Raw genomic sequence first — 24,655 nt, 5'->3', positions numbered from 1 at the left:
AAAATAAAGAAATGGAACCTAATCAAACTTAAAAGCTTATGTAGAGAAGCACAGGGAGATCAGCTCAGTGCTTTGTGACCACCTAGAGGGGTGGGATAGGGAGGGTGGGAGGGAGACGCAAGAGGGAGGGGATATGCGGATATATGTATACGTATAGCTGATTCACTTTGTTGTACAGCAGAAACTAACACTACATTGTAAAGCAATCATACTCCAATAAAGATGTTAAAAAAAGAAAAAAAAAGCTTATGCAGGGAGAAGGAAAGCATCAACAAAAGGCCACATTAAATAAGCATTAAATAATGAAAAGGCCGCCTAATGAATGGGAGAAAATATTTGCAAATGATATATCTGATAAAGAGTTGATATCCAAAATACAGAAAAAAACTCATACAACTCAATATAAAAAAACAAAACAACAAAAACAAAACAAAACAAAAAACAGATTTAAAAATGTTAAGAGGACCTGAATAGGCACTCTTCTACACAAAACATACAGATGGCCATGACACATGAAAATATGCTCAACAATGCTAATCATCAAGAAAATGCAAATCAGAACCTCAATGAGATTATCATCTCACACCTGTCAGAATGACTACTGTCAAAAGGACAAGAAATAACAAGTTGGCAAGAATGTGTAAAAAAGAGAACCGTAGTATACTGTTGGTGGGAATGTAAATTGGTGCAGCCACAATGGAAAACACTATGGAGGTTCCCCAAAAAACTAAAAATAGAAATACCATATGATCCAGTAATTCCATTCTTGGGTATATATCTGTAGAAAATGAAGACACTATTTGAAAAGATACATGCACCCCAATGTTCATAGCAGCATTATTTAGAATAAGCAAGATATGGAAGTCATGTAAGTGTCCATCAACACATGAATGGATAAAGAAGATGTGCCATACACAAACACACACACATACAGAAACACAATGGAATATTACTCAGCCATAAAAAGAATGAAATTTTGCCATCTGCAACAACATGGATGGACCTGGAGGTTATTATGTTTGGTGAAATAAGTCAGATAGAGAAAAACAAATATTATGTGCTTTCACTTATTTGTGGAATCTAAAAAATAAAACAAACAAACTAATATAACAAAAGGGAAATAGACTCACAGATATGGAGAACAAACTAGTGGTTACCAGTGCGGAGAGAGAAGAGGGAAGGGGCAGGATAGGGGAAGGGGACTAAGAGGTACAAACTCCTAGGTATAAAATAAATAAAATACAAGGATGTAATGTACAGCACAGGGAATATAGCCAATATTTTTAAATAACTTTATATGGAGTGTAATCTGTAAAAATATCAAATCACTATGTTGTACACCTGAAATCAATATAATATTTTAAGTCAACTATATAATTCAATAAAAAAGAAAAGAAACTAATGCATACCTAGTTCAAACCAAACAAAGTCATAGTTTATTAACTGGCCAGTGAAAATGTCACTAATTGGGAATTGTAAAAAGTGTATCTAGAGCATACTTAACATATTTGTCTGCCTTCATGTATTCTGGGAGTCCTTGAGGACAAGGACTTTAACTTATTCATCTTTGTATCCCAGATTCTAGTGTTCTGGCACAAAGTAGACTCTCAAAAAATGTTTGCTGTATTAATAAGCTGCATTCCCTTTCTTTTCTCCCTCCTCCCTTCCTTGAAAAGCTTGTAAAGTGTGTTGATAACTCATTTTATATGACTCCCAAACAGGAATAATCTCAGTTAGAATTAAAATAGCAGAATCTCTTTAAATAATCAGTGAATGGAACTAAGACTAAAACCTTATTATAAATATTTGTCACAAATGAAATTACTATAGCGTCAACTTGCGTGTAACTGGTGAGTCTATAGTCTAGCTCCTTCTGTATAAAATAATACAAAACACTTTATCACTTTGTGACACCGAATTCCCTCAGGAATCTTTCAAATGACATAAAAACTACAGAAAACAGGTGCATAAGCTCTCTCTCTCTCCCCCTCCCTTTCCTCCCTACTCCCCCACTCTCTATAGATATAAAATCTGAACTTCTTTGGTTTTAAATGAACTTTCAGAAGACATCAAATGGCCAACAGGTACATGAAAAGATGCTCAATATCACTAATGATCAAATTAAAACTACAATGAGATAGCACCTCACACCTGTTAGAATGGCTGTCATCAAGAATATAAGAGAGAAGTGCTAGTGAGGATGTGGAGAAAAGGAAACCCTTATGCACTGTGGGTGGGAATGTAAATTGGTGCAGCCACTGGAAAACAATATGAAGCTTCCTCAAAAAGTTAAGAATAGAACTACCATAACATCTAGCAGTTCCACCTCTGGGTATTCATCCGAAGAAAATGAAACGATAACTCAAAAAGGTATATGCACCCCCATGTTCATTAAAGTGTTACTTATAATAAGCAAAATATGGAAACAACCTAAGTGTCCATTGATAGGTGAATAAAGAAAATGTGGTATATATATATATATAATGTAATATTATTCAGCCAGGAGAAAGGAGGACATCCTCTCATTTGTGAAAACATGAAGAGACTTTGAGCATACTGTGCAAAGTGAGGTAAGTCAGACAGAGAAAGACAAGTACTGTATGATATTACTCGTATGTGGAATTTTAAAAAGCCAAACTTGTAAAAACAAAGAATAAAATGGTGGTTTCCAGGAGATAGGGGGGACAAGAAAGATGTTGTCCTGTCAAATGTTGTGTCAAATACATTTCAATAAAAAAAGACACTGTGCTTAACACGGCTTGCAAGTATGCTCTTAGAAACATCTCTTAAAAATAATGAACTTTCAAAAATGTTTCCACTGTGAAATAAATAATTTAACTGGCACAGGCACCAAATTCATTGATCTCAGGAATGGAGAATGAGGTTTCCCTATACAAAGGATTCTGACAAACACAATAATGTAGGGCTCTAGCAGCTTGAATGCATCTTCAAATGAATGAATTCAAAGCCAACACCAACAAACTGAAGATAGAATTAAACTTCATAGCATAATAAAGAAGATGGGGTACACTAACAAACAAGGTGGGGTGTATAGGGAGGCTGGGGAACTATGTAGTTAACACATCTGATGCTGCTTTAGTTAAAATATGCCTAGATGTTAAGTCCATCTCTAAAGTCCAAACAGTAACTCTTTGGCTCCTGTGACTAAGAGTGAGCTACAAATATTAATAAAGCTTCCCTAGAACACTGTCTTTCAAAAGTATCCCAGTTACTCCATCTCCCTGGAGTTGTCACTGAACCTGAGCACTGCTCTGGGGCTCAAGCGATGTACACTCCCTTCTCAGTGCAGCCTCCTGTGCCACACCAGTACACCTTCTCCTCTTGGGGGGGCTCATCACTGGGTCTCCCCTTTTCTCCATTCCTCAGGTGAGAAACCTCAACGTGATCTTGGACTTCTTCTCCCTTTTATCCAGTCATTCCACAAGTCCTATTGATTCTTCTGTGAAATGTCTCTTACATCCATTCTTTCCCTTCCACCCCGATTCTGGTCCTTATCACATGAGGACAGTAACCCAGTCTCCTTGCTTTCAATCTCTTTCACATCCATACCACACACACAAATCCCATTAGATTAATCCTATCTAAAAACTGCTTTCATTTATTTCCCTGCTTAAAATTATTTTCCACTGTCAATACATGAGATAAAATTTATCAACTTGGCATTCATAAATCTCCATAATCTTTTTCTCAAATTCCCTTCACACTCCAACACAAATGGTCATTTATTTTAACCAAACTAATCTTCTGCTTCCAAAATACAACCTAAGCTTTTCAACTTGTTCATGCCAGCTTCTTTTTCAACTCCCTACTCCAAACTACCCAGTAAATCTTCCCCCAATATGGCAGAATGGAAACATTAGGGGCACTGCTATCAGACAGGCCTGAGTTCAAATCCTGGCTCCACCACTGCCTAGCTGTAGATTAGTAGATCAAGTTACTTAACCTCTCCACTGTCTCAGTTTTCTACCCATAAAATGATGAAGTGCCACCTGCCCCACAGAGTTATTATAAGGGTAAAATGAGATAACACAGTGCCTAGCACATAATATATTAATTTTCTTCACTGAAAGCAAGGACTGCATCTTAAGCTCCTTTAAATCTCCTCTGAATCCACCACTAACACACTTATAATATATGACCAATAAATCATTTATGATTGGTTGATAATCATTCATAGACTATCTAACCAGGGAGAAACGTCATTTAGGAAGTGAAGCTAAAAAGCAGAGGAATCACTTGACCTCTGGGGTCTGCCAAGGTCAGTACTATCAAGCAAATCATGGTAATTTCTCTTTCTTGTATCCATCCTCCTAGGCCAAAACGAAGTAGCTATTTTTGTGTCTGGGAGCAATTTATATGGCACAAATATCGGAACACTGTGCCTGGCCACAGTAAGTGCTGAAATGTCTTTTGAATAATGAGAAATAAAAGTAGCAGATTTCCAGAGTTCCAAATATTTTAATGAAATTCTAGAAACAGCCATATCAGCATAACAATTTTCAACTGATATCTGCTCAAATTGTTTAAACACACACACACATGCACACACAAAGAGTGACCATGACAGAACTAACTCTAAAAGAATTAAAGAAAAATTTAACGATGGGGAAAGACTGTTATACCTTTTTAGCTTCACAGAGCAGGGACAGAGTGGAGCGGATTGAGGGAAAGTGCAATTTATATGTTGCTTCTAAGCAAATCACTTCCGAAGCCTGACTTTAAACTACAGACTCTTGCTCTGATTTTTCATTCAATCAAACATGTGAATTGGTATGCTATTGTAGTGGTATTTTTAAATGCTTGACTATTGGTATTCATGTTTATTTCTTAGTCTAAGAGAACAGTCTACGAACAGTGAAAGAATTCAGAAATCCTCAATAATTAATACCATTATTAAATTAACAATAAAATAACATGAAGAATTAATATCATTACAAGGCAGGACCTTTTAGAGAAGAACAGAGAGCAAGACTTTAGAAAAAATAATGTTTTACCAAAGCAAACATGGAAGATGCCAAATGGGGTATAAACTCTTACTAGTTAAGACTAAACTTTGATAAATATTATAGTTGGGATTTTGTATAAAATATAAGAAGGATATTGTACAGTAATCATGGAAGAAGGACTTGAATAAAGAAGTACAAAATAATACAGTCAGTTCCTTAACCCATTATTTAACCACTGATGAAATTTTTATTGTATTAATCTCATTTTTCCAACAAAAAGGACAAAATGAGGTTTCAATGAGGTTCCATCATTTGGCAAAAAGTTAACATCCTCCACCTTCTGCAATAAACACTGATTCATACACACAATCTATTTTTAAGGCTTTTAGGGATATGTACATAGAATGCATGAATGTAAAAGGATTCAGGGTGAAAATTAATGTCTTTTAAGAAATAAATTATTTTTTAAAATATACAGTTCAATATAATCACCTGTGACTGTTCTATTTCTGCTTTGTTTAACTTGATTCCAAGGATTTCAGCAGCAACTTTCTGAAAACACAGGAAGACCTACATAACAAAAACAGGTTTAAATGATTTAAAACAGGCGTGCTTAAGTTACCTTCAAATAAATTGAACTTTCTAAAAAGTGATAAACAGCAAAAACTGCAAAAACTATGATGAACCAGGTTATCCCAAAAATAGCTTTATTTGTCAAATACACAACATTTTAAGTATAATAATTTTTTAAATGATTAAACCATAATTTGAAAAGCCATACACTTCACTGAACTGGTCTAAATATGCGTTTATCCTTTAAAACTTATGCTTTTAAAGATTTAACATAAGACAATTAATTACAGCTACCAAATTAAAAAAAAAAAAAAAAAAAAACTACTAGCATAATAACAAACTCCTGTAAGTCCTGAAGAAAATGAAAATAAATTAGTCTATACTTTACTACCTGGGTAAAGTTTCTCGCTGCCAGTTCTACAATGGTCTTTTGATCTGGCGTTAGCCTATCTTCAAAGGTCTTACTTTACAACTCTTTAATAATCTTTGTGGTTCTCATCAATTTTAATAAATTCTCCATATCTCTTGAGCAAAAAACTCATAATCTTTACTGTATTTTATCAAACAGAAAATGAGCTGTATACTCCATTATCATTAAACAAAAATCTACAGACAGGAATCCAGTCACCGACTTTAATGCATAACTTGTCTTTGTTCTGTAAGTGTCCTATCATATTCTTATCCCTACTTATCTCATGATTACTTACTGAATATTTATCACAACTTTACTAATTTAACTTCGATCCCTAATCAAAAAGAGATACATATCCCCAAAAGGTTTATGTCATTTGTACCCCAAAGATCATTATATATTATAGTTCACTGATGGTCAATGTTCAAGGAGAAATAAGAAAGCTAGTGTGGTGGAATGGAGAGAAAAAGGGGATTGTAAAAGAAAACTAGCAGAGAGATTAAGAGTGTACAAATCATGTAAAATCTGGTAAACTATGGGAAGAACTTTGGCTTTCACTCTGAGTGAAATGGAGGGTGGACTGATGTGACTTCTATTTAACAAGGTCAACCTGGTTGTTGTATTGAGTATTCACTATAGAAGAAGATCAAGGGTAAAAAAGAGAAATCATCAAGGACACTAACGTAAGAGATGATGGAGGCTTGAAACTAAGTGGTAGCAGTGGAGATGGTAAGAAGCAGTCACCAGATTATGGATATATTTTGAAAGTAGAACCAACAGGACTTGGTGATAGATGTGGTATGTCAAAGAAAGACAGGAGTCAAAGATGACTCCAAAATTTTCTTGGTCTTAGCAACTGGTAGAAGATCTGCCATTTATTTAAGTGGGGTAGACTGTGAGAGATCTGAAGAGTGAATATCAGGAGCTCAGTTCTGAACCTGAATTAAACTGGGACTGGCTGTTAGACACCTAAGCAGGAGGGATGGGGTATATGAGTCTGGAGTTCAGGGAAGAGGTCTGGCCAAAGCCATGAGACTAGATGAGGTCACTAAGAGAATAAGTTTAAAAAAGAGAGATATCCAAGGATTGAGCCTAGGGCACTTCAATATTTAGAAGTTGGAGAGATAAGAAATTAGCAAAGGCAACTAAGAAAGTAGTTAGCAAGGTAGGAGGGAAACCAGGAGGTGTAGTACTCTAGAAGCTAAGTGAAGAAGGTATTTCAAAGAGCAGAGAGTGATCAACTATTTTATATGCTGCAACTAAATCAAGTAAGATAAGGACTAAGAACTGACCACTGAATTTAGCAAAAAGGAGGTCACTGGTAGACCTTAATAAGAGCATTTTGGGGTGAAATATTGGGGGCAAAAGTCTGACTGGAACTGCTCAAGACAAACTGGGAGGAGAGAACTGGAGACAACTCTTTCAAAACATTCCACTGGTAACTGGGGGGAAGTAAGCAGTAGCTAAAGATGTGGGATCAAGAGTTTTCTTGTATTTAAGATAAGTCATAATATTTTGTGTGCTGATAGAATAATCCAGTCGATAGAAAAAAAAAAAAATGATGCAGGAGTGAGAATTGCTAAGCAATGTTTGTTACTAGGCAAAGAGAAATGGGAATAATGCACAGTGGAGGAGTTGACCCTAGCTAGGAGCATAGATTATTCATCCATAGTAACCTTGGAGGAGACAGCAGATATGGGAAGGGATACGGGGTGGGAAGGAGAGTTGGGGTAGATGTGGTGGCAGGAGTTATGTGAAAGTTGTCTTCTGTTTGTTTCAAATATTTTATAAAATAAGGAACAAGGGCATCAGCTGAGAGAATGGACAAGGAAGTTTTGAAGATTTGAGGAGAGAAGAGAAGCTATGAAACAGTGGTATAGGTGAGGGGGAGAGATAATGGCCTAAGGACATGCATAATTACTGAGCAGCATAAGGGCCCACTTGAGGTTAGCTGTTGTGAAATGTAAGTGAAACCTCCCGCATGCCTCTGGGTTTTTTTCTCTGACCACGTTCAAATACAAGAGTGTAACCATATAAAGGCAGGGGCTTGGTTAAGGTTTATCCAAATGAGTCAGATAAAGTGAATGAGCAGAAAGGGACTTGACAGTATTTGCGTGGTAATGATTTGATTGGCCATGAGATTAAGTTACAAAGAAAGGAAAATGAGGACATGAAAGGAGGACATTGAAAAAGTGTTAGGATCAATGTCTTGTAGGTCCTGCTGGGGTTGCAGACTGATTGGGTTAGGGCATTCAAGGGTGTGAGCCAGAAAGACAAGATGGTCAGTGATTAGGATGCCTGATATTGCAATATGAGATAACAGAAGGGCTGCAGTAATTTGTAATGACAATGCATGGGAGTTTGTGGCTGAGGTGGGGTGGAGAACAAAGATACTGAAATCACTAAGAATTATGACAAAGGTACTATTAGAGAAAGTACAGTAAGCCAGGAGCTCAACTCCCTAAGCAATGAAGGGAAGTAACCTGGGATTGGAGATGACTGCAAGTCTTAAAGTGACTTCACAAGAACAAACTATTTCAAAGTTGCATTTAAAAAGAAAACAATGAGGATTTTTACAGGTGGTTCAACATAAGTACACAAAAGATACTAAGTGGTTAAACACAAGCTAAAATACTGGAAGTTAAAATAATTCTAAAATGACAAAAGACCCCCAGGAAGATACATGAGGGTAAAAGCCTAATCCATGGATGGATTTATCAAGGAATATTGATATTATATATTTTTTAAATGACACATGTGGGTATGTGCCCATGTTCGCATTATCCTGGGGAAAGGGTTCCAAAAGGTCACATGTTTAGATGAGTCTGACCCCCCCAAAAGATTAAATACCCTTTATAATATTTAATATTTACCCTAAGCCTAAAAACCATCAGTGAAATCATACAGGAAGAACATCAAAAAGATTAAACCACAGAAAAAAATTCAAACTTCCTTTGGTTGAAAATGTCAAGAAAATTAACGGTCAAACAAAAATCTGGGCAGTGGAAAATATTTGCAAAAATTATGACAAATGGCTGTTATCCCTAACATAAAAATGGTCATAGGAAATTTTAAAAAGCAATAGAAAATTATAAACAGTTAATAAGCAGAAAGTTAATAAGTAATGAAATTTTTAAAATTTCAACCTCAACAGCAAAGAAATTCAAATTTAAATAGCAAAATCCCTTTTTTTCCTTGCCTACCAAATTGACAAAGATTTAAAAATAAATAAATAAATTCTGAATGTTAAAAAAGAGTACAGTGATATGGCACTCATACAATGCTGGTGGTAGTATAAATTAACGTAGTCTTCCTGGTGGTAATTTGGCAATAGGTCTCAATTCCCTTCCAAGGAAATAATCAAAACATCACAGCTTATGGGCAAAATTTTACATTAGAAATTTTGCAAAATTTTACAATGTACTGAACTTAGAAATAATCTATATGCCCAACAATAGGGACGTGGTTGGATAAATTTTTGAACATTTATTTAATGGATTATTAACTCTAATGGATTATTAAATCTATTTAGTAATATTAAGTGACAGAAAATTTTCTACAGATAAATATATTAAATTAAAAAAACAAAATTATTTCTATATTATGATCTCAATTTTCTTTTTAATAAACATTTAGCATGATTAATATGGTGAACCCTGGAATGTCAATCCTTAGGGTTTACAAATCCTATCTCCACCACTTATTCTGTGTACCCTGGACCCCCACTACATAACCTCTCTAAGACTATTCTATAAAATAGAGATAATCACTTAGGATTGCTGGAAAATAAATCTGAATTATATGTGAAGATATTTTGGACTATTTCAAAAATATTTTAACATCATTCTAAGTTTCTTGTTTAAATGGTTATGGTGATTTACACAATAAACATCCAGTCAAATATGAAAAAATAAATTAATTTAATTAAATAGAGATAATCAGAGTAGTACAGTGCCCATCACAAAGTAGGCACTCAGTAAATGCAATCCACTAGCACTAGTGGCAGAAGCACTAATATTTGTGAGCATCAGAAAAATAAGACTAGAAGGAATCATATGAGGTTATGAATGGTCATCTCTGGATGCTGAGATTATGAGTGATTTATATTCTTTTTAACTTTTGTATTCTTTAATTCCCTAAAATAACCATAAAATTATGTTAAATGAATTATAAGAGGAACATAAATAGAATAAACATGTTATATCTAACCTGATATTTTATGTCTTCAACAGGAATTAATTTGTTCCAAAAGTTAAGTAATGGAAGTATACTTCCTATGAAAATAAAAGTAAAACATCACTTGTAACATTCAGTATTCATTATTTTACTTACAGAGTCTCCTGTCTTTGCTGAGACAAAGTGGCTACTAAAACCATTTTCCTGGCAAAACCTTAAGTGTTTTTCAGGTTTTACTGTTCGCATATGCTCCAAATCAACTAGAAAAGTGAACAAGAACAGAGAACAAAATTCAGTATTAGTTAATCAATACATTTTTAACATGTTTAAATTTGACTTATTTTCCAGTACTGTACCCCAGCTTAGATATGAGCTGTGTAATTTGGGGCAACTTATTCAACCTCTTTACGCCTCAGTCTCTAAATCTAAAAGCTGGGAATAACAAATGTATCTATCATATAGAGTTCTCTGAGAGTTAATCCATGTTTACTGCATAAGGACCAGCACATGATAAGTGCTCAAAAAAACTGAAGGCTATCATTCCTATTATCTATATAGCTTCAGGCACATTGATGATACTCAAAAAAGATCTACTTAGTATAATGTGTTTAAACATAGTGATTAATTGCAACATGCACTTACTCAAACATATCTGGTTTGATGGTTTAATTACTTTAATAATTACAATAGTTCTGTAATCTCTACAAACGTTAATGTTAACACAAATGCATTACTAATTTTCTTCTAAAAGATACCAATATTTCATTGTATATTTACTTTATTTACAGCCATGGTTTAATTTCACAAAGATAACAGCTCATTTGTTTTCCAAAACTAAAAGTATCCATTTTGAAAGTAGTAATGGGCCAGGATATATTTTCTTGAATAGTTGTAGGTGCTTTAAAGCAAAGCACAGTACTCATATCCAATACTGGTTTTATCCAGCACAGTTTAATTTTTTCAAATGTGATCTTTTATTGAACAGTTTCTCTTTTTACAACACTACAGACCCTATAAGGGTGTTCACTCAATGCTGTCAAATTATAAGGCAAATATATTCACAGGATTTAAGGACAACTAGGCTCTTTGAGTCAATATAGGAAAAAAAAACTTAAACTGATTTCCTGAGGAAGGGACCCAACCAACTTGTAAAAACTTGTAAATTTGCAAATCTAGTAAGCCTACATAATAGTGGCAATTGATTATCAACTAAAAAATGCTCTCATACTACGTAAAAGGCTTTATTTAAAATTATATTGAAGGTCTTTAGTTTGTAAGCTCAAGAGATCTTTCTCTAGGAAATTTTTGATCTAGTGGGGGATTCCTTAGCCCCATTTATATCGCTTAGCTTGGATAATATGCAGCTTTTTTCTTTTCTGGCCACAAGTTGCTATTCCTTAAACATCACTGAGACTTTATTTACAAGAAGAGGCCAAAAAATGTCCAGATACCACAGGCATCAATTTGTAGAAGACTAAAATACTAAGCTATTAGCTCTGACATTTATACATCTAGTTTATCATAATATTGAAGTTAAAATACTTTCCTAATTCAACAAGAGTAAGAACAAATCATGTCACTAGGAAAATTCCCCAATGAAATTACTGTCCAGTTAAAAAAAATAAAGTCTGTCATTCAACATGTATGTGCATTTGTCTTTTCTAACGGAAGAGTCTATCATTGTGTCTTTTCTTCCTTTTTTCTTCTCTCCCCCCCCCCCCGCCCCCAGCCCCGCCCCACAACTCCTCAACTACTTATATAGATAAACTACCATAAGCATTGGGGGATTTACTAGCCAAGCAAAAGTTTTTCTCCTAACAAAGATAACCATGAGAGACTAATACGATCACCGATCAACTGATAAAAAATTATTCAATAAACATAAGCAAGCACTGTGGTAGGCAGTGAGAACCCAAAGATGAAAAAGATACAGTCCAGGTCCTAAAAAAATCACCACCAGTATTATGAACATAAAAGACCATTAAGGATCATAAAAGTTATTTTAAATAACCAAGACTCTGAGAATTAGACAGCAGATATAGAAAAAGCCCTCACAGAGCTTGAGTATAAAGCTTTCCTCTATTGTGTTAGAATTTAGTGAGCAACATTTAAGAGGACTTAGTTACTAGAGTACTCCACTCTAAATAATCCAGAAATGTAAATTCTGAAGATGAAATTACAGTGAGATACTGGTAAATTCTTTCATTTCTTCTATTTTTAAAAGCATCCTTAAAATTATCATCCAGTATTCATCTGACATACATGTGATAACGATCTTACTGCTATGATTTAATTTCCCTTATGTCCTTCAGTGAACAACATCATTTTGCTAGTTCTTGTATTTTATTTTTGAAAATGGAATTAAAATCTCCTAATAGCATTAATACGTGAACATTTCCCAAATATTCTGAAAGACAATTATGAAAACGATATAAAAAATGCCACTAACTAGAGACAACTACTGTTAACATTTTGGTGTATATACTTCCAATATCTAAGCAACTGAAGGACAAAGGCATTAACATTGTAACATGCAACTTCTTTTAGCTCAACCATACTACACCCTGCTTAAAGTATGCTTAACAATTTCAATGGATAACCACTTTATTGATCATTCATTCAACAAATATTTGAGGGCCTACTATGGCCAGGCACTGTCCTAGGGGCTGCAGATACAATGAACTGACATTTTAATGCAGAGAAAAGAGACGAACAAGTAAATTACTGTGTATGGTAAATGCTGATATATCTTATGACAAAAATAAATAAAGGGTACATGAGAGGAATTACTATTTCAAACAGGTAGGTCAAAGACCTTAAGAAAGCTAAGAACAAGGAAATCCGGGGAAAAGCCTCCCAAGCAGAGGGAACTGCAGTGAAAAAGGCCCTAAAGGAAGGTTACATTTAGTAGATTCAAAGAAAAGCCAGGAGGCCAGAGTGGCTGAAAAGAGTTAGCAAGAGAGGGAAACAGCAGGAAATGAAGTTTAAAAAGCCAGGAACCATACAGGTCACTGTGAGAGAGATGGGAAGCTATTGGGGGGTTGTAAGGAAAAAGAAAAAAAAAGACATAATCTGACTTACATTTTAAAAGGTTCGGGTTGCTGTGCTGAGAATAAACTGTAGTAAAATGTAAAGCAGAGAAGCCATCGAGAAGGCTATAATAAAAATCTAGGAAAGAGAAGATGGTAGTTTGGACAAGAGTAGGAGCAAGAGAGATGGTAAAAAGTGGGGCAAATTCTCAATATATTTTTGGAATAAAAAGTGAATAAGAAATGCTAATGGATTTGACATGGGATGAATAAGATAAAGAGAAATCACTTGAAGACAGTTAACTTGAACTTTAAGTGAGACAGTATGTTGTAGGTTTTGTTCCAGGTACACTCAGCTGCAATGGATGGAGATACTGAGCAGATGAAGATTTGCATTTAAGTAGAGCCGGGGTTTTCTCAATCATGTACAATTACTGAAAAGAAGGGCAAATAATTGAAGATAATAAATGTAAGGGAGTGATTATATTGATAGACCATGGAACTTAAGTTGGTAGGAGGGGGGTTCAGGAAAACGAAAAATTGGTAAGATCAACTGATGTTAAGGTCGTATGTGGGTTTAAAAATTACTGGAATTGGGTTACCAAAGGATGTGAGGTGGAAAGACAGGAAATAATAGACTGGGATACATGAAACTGATAATTGATATCATGGAGAGGGTATGGGAACTAATATTGACTAGGTCTTCAGAACAACTATGTTAGTGTAGGTGGGTGACAAGATTATGGCAGACGAAGAATTCAAGGAACTGAGAGACCAAAGTATTATAAGGATAATCTGTATGTGTACTAAAATTACCAAGAATCATGATAGCAATAGTAGTGGAGTGACTGTGACCCAAAGCCAAAATCTTCAAGAAATTCAAGGCAGTGATTCAGGGGTTGGCTGATAACTCCAACAAATATAAGTAGCAGGAGGTATAATCATATGGCTTGATATTAAAATCTAAGGGTTTTTAGGGAAGATGAAGGAGAATGTTCTGGAAAGAGCAATATGTAACAAGAAGGTAACTACCAGTTACCACTACTCCAGTACCAGTGATAAAGTAGATATAGAAGGGGACGTCAACATTTGAAAGAGCTTCAGGGGACAGCAGCACTGTCGTTATGGGAGAGCTAAGTGACAGAAGTAGTTTTAAAACTTTTGTCAAGAAAGATGTTGAGAATACGTACAAGAATTTTATTGATACCTTATTTGTAAGTTCCTGAAGGCCCAATGGAAGGATCTCAGAAGTTAAGAAAGAACAGAAACTCGGGTCTGAAAAGTGAAGGACAGAACTGTACAGGATAAGAATGCAGGAGGTAAATCAACTACATCAATGTCAAAGGCTTTCTTGTGTAGCTGACATAAATGGGGATAAAAAACCATGAAGATGAAAAAATTCTAAGACTGTGTTAGACAGACAAGAAAATCCAAATATTTCACTGTCAAAACCAACTGTGCAAAAAAAAAAAAAACAAAATCACTTAGCTCACTTACCCTGACCTGGAAATTAAAATGGAAAGAAAGAAAATAAGTTATCAAGATACTAAGTCTATCTGCCATGTTCTTAAAATCACATGGTACGTGAAATAGAAGTCTTAAGAGAATCCAGTTAACTTTGGCTAACAAGAATAATTTTGATAACAACTTGGAAAGCTGTTTGAGAGAGTAATATGTACAATTTTTAGTTTAATAAATTTAAAAAATACAAATTACAGCACTTCATATTTTATAATTTAGGTTTACAGCAAGAAAGAGATACTAACAAAAGCGCATTTCAGGGACTCATGGAATATTAACAATCCACTAAGAAGTAACATTTTCTCAGAAATGTAACTAATAATGATATTTTACAGAATGTTAGACCACCTTAAAAGGCCTTTTATAATGTTTCACATAAACCTGTGAAAACATTATTCAATCTCAGTATGTAAAGAAATGCAACTGAAAAAAAATAAAGTACTGAGTTCACCTTTCAAGATGAAAAAAGAGAGAGAGAGAGAAAGAGAAAGAGAGAGAGAGAGAAGACACCCGGTACTGATGAGAGCTGGTACTACTGGCTTTCTGAAAAGCGACTCAAAAATGTGTGTTGAGCCTTACAAACATTTCTACTCTATGACCAAGTAATACAATTTGGAAGAGTTTATCTTGAGGAACACATTAGGGATGTATAATAAGAATGATAAATTAAGTTCTTCACCACAGTCATTTGTAATATAAAAAATATTGGAAGCAATGTAAATGTCCCAGAATAGAAATACAGTTAAATTATGATATAACCCCACAATACAATACTCTTTGGCCATTAAAAATTATGAACTTAAAGGGAATTCCCTGGCGGTCCAGTGGTTAGGACTCAGCACTTTCACTGCCATGGCCCGGGTTCAATCCCTGGTTGTAGAACTAAGATCCTGCAAGCCACGCGGCCTGGCCAAAAAACAAACAAACAAACAAACAAATCATGACTAGTAAGTGAGGTCTTGGGGATGATTTTTTTGTATTTGATACCAAAGACAAAGGCAAATAATCAAAAATAAACAGTGGGACCACACCAAATTAAAAAGCTTTCAACGAAGAAAACCATCAACAAAATGAAAAGGCAACCTATGGAATGGGAGAAAATATTTGCAAATCATATACCTGATAAGAGATTAATATCCAAAATATATAAGGAATTCATACAACTCAACAGTTGTATGAAACAAACAACCCGATTAAAAATGGGCAGAGGAACTGAATAGATATTTTTCAAAAGAAGACATACAAATGGCCTACACGTACATGAAGAGATGCTCAACATCACTAATCATCAGGGAAATGCAAATCAAAACCACAGTGAACTACCGCCTCACACCTGTTAGAATGACTATCATGAAAAATACAAGAGATACCAAATGTTGGTAAGGATGTGGAGAAAAGGGAACTCTTTTGCACTGTGGGTGGGAATGTAAATTGGTATAGCCACTATGGAAATCAGTATGAAGGTTCCTCAAAAAATTAAAAACAGAACTACCATATAATCTAGCACTCTTACTTCTAGGTATATAACCAAAGGAAATAAAAACAGAATCTCAATGAGATATCTGCACTCCCATGTTTATTGCATCATTATTCACAATAGCCAAGACATGGAAGCAACCTAAGTGTCCGTCAACAGATGAATGAATAAAGAAGATGTGATACGTACACATATGTAACAATGGAATATTATTCAGCCATGAGAAAGAAGGAAATCCTTCCATTTGTGACAACATGCATGAAACCTAAGGGCATTACGTTAAGTCAGACAGAGAAAGACAAGTACTGTATGATATCACTTACATGTGGAATCTAAAAAAGCCAAACTCACAGAAACAGAGAGTAGAATAGTGGTTACCAGGGGCTGAGGGTTAGGGGAAATGAGATGTGAGCCAAAGGGTACAAACTTCCAATTATAGGATGAATAAGTTCTACGATTCTAATGTACACATAGTGATTATAGTTAACAATACTGTATTATATACTTGAAAGTTGCTAAGAGAGTAAATCTTAAATGTTCTCACCACAAAAATGTTAATTATATGAGGTGATGATGGTAGTAATCATTATGCAATATATGTGTATGAAATCAATGCACTGTATACCTTAAACTTACATCATGTTATATGCAAGTTATATCTCAGTAAAGCTCGGAAAAAGGCTATCAAGTGAAATACACAATAGTACAGGATGTTAAATTAGAGAGTATAAAATTGCATATAATAAAACTCCTACTCTGTAAACATACTATATATGTATATATGTGCATTAATAGATGGCAAGAAAAATACACTCAAATTTTTAATAAATTTGTAAAAATTAAAGTTGAGAAAAATAAAATTTTTGAATGACAGCTTTTGTTTTGGACTATTCTTTCAAGGATGTTTGTATGGCAACTTACAAAGAGAGAGTGTCTCCCTCAGGAATAAAGTGTAAGTTTGTTCGTCATCTGGTATAATAAAGATAATCTCTCTCTCCAGAGCAAAGTTCAGAGATTTTCTTGGAGACCATTATAAAAGAGATAGGTTTCCTAAGTTCAGGATTCCTCAGCTGTGAGACAAACCACTAGATATAGATCATCTGTGTGGGTCCCCTCACACTATCCTAGCGGAACCGACACAAACATGGGGCTCATCCTACTTGCTATGCTGGGAGTAATAAACTCCCTTATCTCTGATCCAGGAGCCTCATGCCTTCTGCCAGTAACCATGGCAGTAGCAGGCTAACTTGTTAGCTTCTAAGTAGGGTAAAATCTAAGATCCTTCACTGTTTTTGACAAAAAGAAGAGTAGAACAGACACATAATTATAAGATGAGCAGACTGGATAGCTGTTCATAACCTATACTACATTTTCCAGCATGACTTGCAGTTAGCTGCGGCCATAAGACTAACTTCTGACCAAAGTAATGAATAAATGATATGCAACACTACTAGGCTTGACCCATAAAAACCTTCCATGTGTGGTAGTCCTTACTCTCCTTTTTCATGGTAACCCATGAAGCCAACTGTTGAAAATGGCAGTTCCAGAAAATGGAAGGAGTTTGGGTTCCTGAAAGGGAGATGAGCCACTGATAAGCAGTACCTGGTTTTGGCCTTTCTGTAAATAAGAAATAAATTTCTATTGTGCTAAGATATTGAAACTTTAGGGACTGTCTGTTTATAGCATCTAGCATTACCTTAACTAATATAGATTGCCTTAACTAATATAAAATAATATAGATTTTCATCTTTCTTGTTAACAATAAACCTCTCCCTGAGTATATACTGGGTCTTGAGTGACTAAAAATGACAACATGAAGTTGTAACTAGCAAGATAATAAAATCTAAGCATTACAATTGTCTCTGAGATTTTGGTTATGTCATATTCAATTAAGCAGTTAAAAATTACATTAAACAATTATAAATTGAGAGGCATTTGCATTTTTAGTTACCAGGGAGACAAAAACAAACAAAACACAAACCACTGGAGAAATTTTCTTTCTTCTGCCATTAAATGGCTCAAGTAATACATGGAAAACAGTATGAAAACAAAAATGCATTCTCCTTTGTTAATACATTTTGCTGGAAAATATAAAATGCCTGAACAATAATCAAGTCATGACTTGAAAATGACTGAGTGCAATTGAGGAAAACAAAGAAACATAATAAGCAAGAGTGGGGATGTGCAGAATAACATGAGGATATCACTGATACACAGCAATGCAAAGCCACTGGAGGCTTGTAAGCAAGGGCACAACGTGATCTTTGCATTTTGAAACAATTACTCCGGCTACTACGAGGAGAAAGAATCCAGAAGGGTAAAACAGATGCAAAGAAACCACTTTAGAGGACTTCTGAAGCAACTTAAAGTCTGTTTCAAAATTTACATAACACTTTGGGTCCTCATAACAATCTTGACAAATAGGTAAGGCATTAATCTAACTTCACACACAAAAAACCTGAGGCTCAGAGTGACTTAACCAAAGTCCCGTTGCTAGTCACCTGTAGCACCGGAATTAGAACCAAGCCATCTGGTTCCAAATCCAGTTAGTGTCTCACAAAGAAGGAACAACAGCTTTGGGGATGACCACTCAACAGTCTTTTATTTAGAGTTTTAATTAAAAGAATAAAGACATACAAACTTTAAATGCTCATTATTATAAAAGAGTGAACTATTATATACCTGGTTATTGCTTACTGGTACTTTAAAAGTATTTATTAATAACAGTAACTCATAAAACTGAGCCCATCAGCATTATAAAATATGATACTCTGCCTTAGCACTTGATTACATAGTCCTTTACAAAGCACTTGCAGCTGTACATACAAGTTGTGAAATTACATAATGTTTAAAAATGATCCATCATGATTAGCCGACACATGACAAGTAAAATACCCTTAATAATTTATTAAATTTGATTTACATGTGCTTAAAATTATGTATATATTTTGACTTCTAAAATACACACACTAATGCTAATAAGCCAAGTACATGACAACATCTCTTTTTAAGTACTATTTTTTTATAAGTCCTATTTGTTTACTGGCATCCAGGCATCCATATTCAGGATCTCCACTCTATCTACTTATAGGATTACTGGTATAATGAACAGAATAGTCTTCCAATATACAGTATCAAATGTACTAAATAGCTTAAAAACTATATATCAAATGTATAATAATCAGAGCTACTGATCAAACTAAATAGAAAATTTTAAGTTAAGTAAAATTTTTAAATTCTGAAAAACATTATGATAGTTTCTATATTATTTTTATATTGGCCTAAGAGTTTACAATATTCCTGTTTTCCTAAATATTCACTTTTCAACATGCTATAAGAACATATTCTATAATGAATATGACTCTTTCATTCAAACTAGAATGTATTACTTCATGTTTTTTTTAAAAAAGGAAAGTATTCTATGATGCTAACTTATTATATTATTGTCTATGCCCTGTCAATGGAAAGCATTAAAAGTATAAACTATTTAGGCTTCTTAGTCCATATATATGGCAAAAACAGAATATTCTCTGTGAAATTACTGTAAAATACGTTGCTGCCTAACTTAAAGAAGCAAAATACAAATATAGCACTTGTACAGATTTTCACAGTAATTTTTAGGTTATCAAGGAAACATCTAGAGTGTTGATCTGGTTATACTCAATTCAAACAAACTACTTGTCACATTAACTACCTCCAGGAAGTTACTCCAAACACAAAATAAACTGTTTATGCCCCTACTCAGATAGATAACATGACAGATTGTTATTAGTTGAAGACAGATGAAATACATTAATTTGATTGTGAGCATATGTTTAATTTTACCCTGCCATGTACACTCTCTAATGCTGTCTTTCTATGATGACATAGTAAATCATACTGTATTAGAAGAATTGCTAATGCAAGAAAATAAAAAATTACCAGAACTTGACTTCGACTTTGTAGATTCTTAAACCAAACTTCTTAAAAAAATACAACTGCCTGAAAATCACTGGGTTCCACAAACACATAAAGAAAAAAGGTGTCATCAAAGAAACTAATTTCTATTATAAATCTAAAAACCTCAATGCAGTTTAACATTTTTCCTATATACTACTTTTTATATTTCTTTGTGAAATGCTTCTTCCCTCCTTTTCCCATTTTCTGTTTTTAGTGTTTATCTTGTTAATGTGTTTAAGTGTTTTCTATAAGAAGGACATTTGCCATATTTGTTCCAACATTTGTTTCCCTCAGGTTAGGATTTTCCTTTTCATGATGCTTTAGATAGAAATTAAGATTTTATGAAATCAAACACACTGAGAAAATAAGCTAATTATTATTTAAACTGCACTTACTTGGTTCTTCTGTTATAGGCAGCTAAAAACAAAAACAAATGAACGAAAAAGCACATAACACAATAGCCACTCGAAAGTACTTGTTGAATAAAGAAAAACAGTTTTAGGCTCTTAAAAGAAATACAAAATATCAAAGGTGTCTAAAATAATATACATCCTTCATTTTACAGGAACACTATACAGGACTGAAAAATTAATGAGTTAGAGTCTCACACCACAATAAGAATGAATATCACAAATGTTTTGAGCAAACGAAGAAAGACATTAAGGAATACACATAAATGATAGCATTAATAGGAAATTTTGTTTGTTTATTTATTTTTAATTTTTGGCTGCATTGGGTCTTCGTTACTGCACACAGGGTTTCTCTAGTTGTGGCACGTGGGCTTCTCATTGTGGTGGCTTCTCTTGTTGCAGAGCACGGGCTCTATGTGTACAGGCTTCAGTAGTTGCAGCATGTGGGCTCAGTAGTTGCAGTGCGTGGGCTCAGCAGCTGTGGCTCACGGGCTCTAGGGCATGCAGGCTTCAGTAGCTGTGGTACACAGGCTCAGTAGTTGTGGCTCATGGGCTCTAGAGCACAGGCTCAGTAGTTGTGGTGCACGGGCTTAGTTGTTCTGTGGCATGTGGGATCTTCCCGGACTAGGGATCGAACCCATGTCCCCTGCATTGGCAGGCAGATTCTAAACCACTGTGCCACCAGGGAAGTCCCCATAAGAAATTTAAAAATGACAAAATTTACTATTAGTCAGTAAAGCATACACAGATGATAAACTAAAAAGAACAGCAAGGAAAAGATCAGGACAAAGGATAGTAGTTAACTCTAAAGGTAGAGAGAGGGTTGATAAAGGTGCCTGGTTGGCCTCTGGCATGCTTGCCAATGCTCTATTTCCTGACCTAGAAATAGCTATTCTTTATACATAAATTTGACATACTTTTCTGTGTGTATATCTCACTATATTAAAAATTACTAATAAAATAATAATAATAATATGACAATCTTCTCTTTAAACCAAATTTTTCATATAATCATAAAGAAGGGTCACTGTTACAAAAATATTCATGGTTTTCATAATCTTTCCCAAGGACCTCTAATAACCCCTTATTATCAAATCATACTCCTTCAACCTACCTATATATGTCATGAATCTTGTGGATTGTCTCTTTAATTATTTATCACCTGACTCTAACAGATCCTCATTTGTTAATTACTTTTGCTTCTAGTAATTCTCCAACACTTTTATATTCTCTATATTGCTATAAGATTTACCTAATCACTTTTCATTGTATTTCTATCGTATAGTTATATACATATCTACAAACAGACCTATAAGGATTCTTAGGGGATAATGATGAGTACCATTAACTCTGTAGAGTCACCAGAACAACACCAACAGCAGCCAGTGTCAAAAGGGCAAGAAGAAGAGTATGTAAAAATTCATATTATTTCAACTTATTTAGTACCATTAATTACCTAAATTCCCTCTGGTGGTAGAAAATGACTAACTACCTCTCCTCAAACTTCAGGATAAAATGTAATAATAGATCGAAATGAGGACATAACACCATGGGGTAGGTAAACCTTTCTATATTTGTGACTATCTGTAACTTTTATTGCTTACTGACGTTTCTTATTTTGATTCATGTTTTGGGCAGTCTCCACAGGAATTCTTACGAGAGAATTTCATACTGGCTCAGTACAACATAGGTTTATTTGCAAAGTCTGCACGATAGATGAGTAAATAGTAAAATAAGGTCCCAGTTCACTTATGCCTTTCATACAAAGATCTGTATGAAAAAAAGAAGTGTATTTGTCTTCCCTAGACACCAGTATACCCTGGGATTGTAGAAGGAACAGAAGCTATAGTAAGAACGGCTTCAATTGGCAATTATATTATGGTTATTTATTATTTTTTATATTTTCCTCTCTTTTCTAATTGCCCTCAATGACCATACACTAGATCCATTGGGAGAGGCGGAATGATAAAACATGATTTTAAATAACAACAAAAAGTAAATAATATTAAAGACAAAACTGCCCAATAACAATAGAATTCAGAGTAACAAGAATAGCTAACATTTATACAGCACCACACTGTTTTATAGGCACTTTACACATATTAAATCGTTTAATCCTCACAACAACCATCATTTGACAGATGAAAAAACTAAAGCGTAGAGAGGATAAATGACTTTTGTAAGGATACACATCTAGCAAGGGGTGGAGCCAGAACTCAAACCCCAGGCAGTCCAGCTCCAGAGTCTGCATTCTCAACTCTGACACACATGACATTGTTTCACTCATGTCATCCCAAATGGAAAATATCATTCACTTTCACTGCCATATAAAATATCTTTGTTTGAACACAGCACAATTCATACAACTTTTCTCCAACTGACAGACGCTCAAATTGTTTCCAGTTGTTATTATCAACAATGAAGCACCATGACTACTCTTAGTATATGCCACCTGATACATATGTATAGCAATCTGTTTAAGATATAAAACTGTTGAATTGTAGGGTCTATGAATGTTCAACCTTACAGAATGCCAAATTATTTTCAAAGTAGTTTATCAATTTATAATCCATCCAGCAGTGAATATAAATTCCTGTAGATTCACATTATGTCTCTGTAACTTCTTAGCTTTTCTGATTTATACCTTATTACTTACCTGTGGTCTATTTTTTTTTAAACGTCTTTATTGGAGTATAATTGCTTTACAATGGTGTGTTAGTTTCTGCTGTATAAAAAAGTGAATCAGCTATATGTATACATATATCCACATATCCCCTCCCTCTTATGCCTCCCTCCCATCCTCCCTACCCCACCCCTCTAGGTGGTCACAAAGCACAGAGCTGATCCCCCTGTGCTACGCGGCTGCTTCCCACTAGCTATGCATTTTACATTTGGTAGTATATATATGTCAATGCTACTCTCTCACTTCGTCCCAGCTTCCTGTTCTCCCTCCCTGCTTCCTGTTCTCCCTCCCCATGTCCTCAAGTCCATTCTCTACATCCGCATCTTTATTCCTGTCCTGCCCCTAGGTTCATCAGAACCATTTTTTTTTCTAGATTCCATATATATGTGTTAGCAAACAGTATTTGTTTTTTTTTTTAATTTCTTTTATTTATTTATTTTTGGCTGCGTTGGGTCTCCGTTACTGTGCACAGGCTTTTCTAGTTGCAGCAAGCGGGGGCTACTCTTCGTTGCGGTGTGCGGGCTTCTCATTGCGGTGGCTTCTCTTGTTGCAGAGCATGGGCTCTAGGCGCGCAGGCTTCAGTAGTTGTGGCATGCGGGCTCAGTAGTTGTGGCTTGCAGGCGCAGGCTCAGTAGCTGTGGCGCGTGGGCTTAGTTGCTCTGCAGCATGTGGGATCTTCCCGGGCCAGGGCTCAAACCCATGTCCTGTGTTGGCAGGCAGATTCTCAACCACTGTACCACCAGGGAAGCGCATGTTTTTCTCTTTCTGACTTAACTTCACGCTGTATGACAGACTCTAGGTCCATCCACCTCACTATAAATAACGATTTCGTTTCTTTTCATGGCTGAGTAATATTCCATTGTATATATGTGCCACATCTTCCTTATCCATTCATCTGTTGATGGACACTTAGGTTGCTTCCATGTACTGGCTAATTGTAAACAGTGCTGCAATGAACACTGTGGTACATGTCTCTTTTTGAAGTATAGTTTTCTCAGGGTATATGCCCAGTAGTGGGATTGCTGGTCGTATGGTAGTTCTATTTTTAGTTTTTTAAGGAACCTCCATACTGTTCTCCATAGTGGTTGTATTAATTTACATTCCCACCAAAAGTACAAGAGGGTTCCCTTTTCTCCACACTCTCTCCAGCAATTATTGTTTGTAGATTTTTTGATGATGGCCACTCTGACCTGTGTGAGGTGATACCTCACTGTGGTTTTGATTTTCATTTCTCTAATGATTAGTGATGTTGAGCATCCTTTCATATGTCTGTTGGTGACTGTATATCTTCTTTGAAGAAATGTGTAATTAGTTCTTCTGCCCATTTCTGCATTGGGGGTTTTTTTTTGTTTGTTTTGTTTTCTGATATTGAGCTGCATGAGCTGCTTGTGTATTCTGCAGATTAATCCTTTGTCAGTTGCTTCCTTTGCAAATCTTTTCTCCCATTCTGAGGGTTGTCTTTTCGTCT

At 35.0% G+C, this 24,655-nt stretch overlaps 1 protein-coding gene across 1 annotated transcript in view; it reads right to left on the bottom strand.

Annotated features, from left to right (window-relative positions):
* The window catches only part of RAB28 (RAB28, member RAS oncogene family), a 91,299-nt gene that overhangs the window by 6,569 nt on the left and 60,075 nt on the right, over positions 1-24,655 (bottom strand). Inside the window, exons 5-6 of the mRNA XM_068543224.1 lie at positions 10,285-10,388; positions 5,460-5,537 (exon numbers count right to left, since the gene is read on the bottom strand). Of these exons, the coding sequence (XP_068399325.1) occupies positions 5,460-5,537; positions 10,285-10,388 (182 nt within the window). The remainder of the gene's footprint in view (positions 1-5,459; positions 5,538-10,284; positions 10,389-24,655) is intronic.

The sequence above is a fragment of the Eschrichtius robustus genome, chromosome 4, assembly GCF_028021215.1.
Source record: "Eschrichtius robustus isolate mEscRob2 chromosome 4, mEscRob2.pri, whole genome shotgun sequence".
In the NCBI taxonomy this organism is placed as follows: Eukaryota; Metazoa; Chordata; class Mammalia; order Artiodactyla; family Eschrichtiidae; genus Eschrichtius; species Eschrichtius robustus.
Note: the sequence above shows the minus strand (reverse complement) of the source record. Positions and strands in the feature narration are given on the sequence as shown.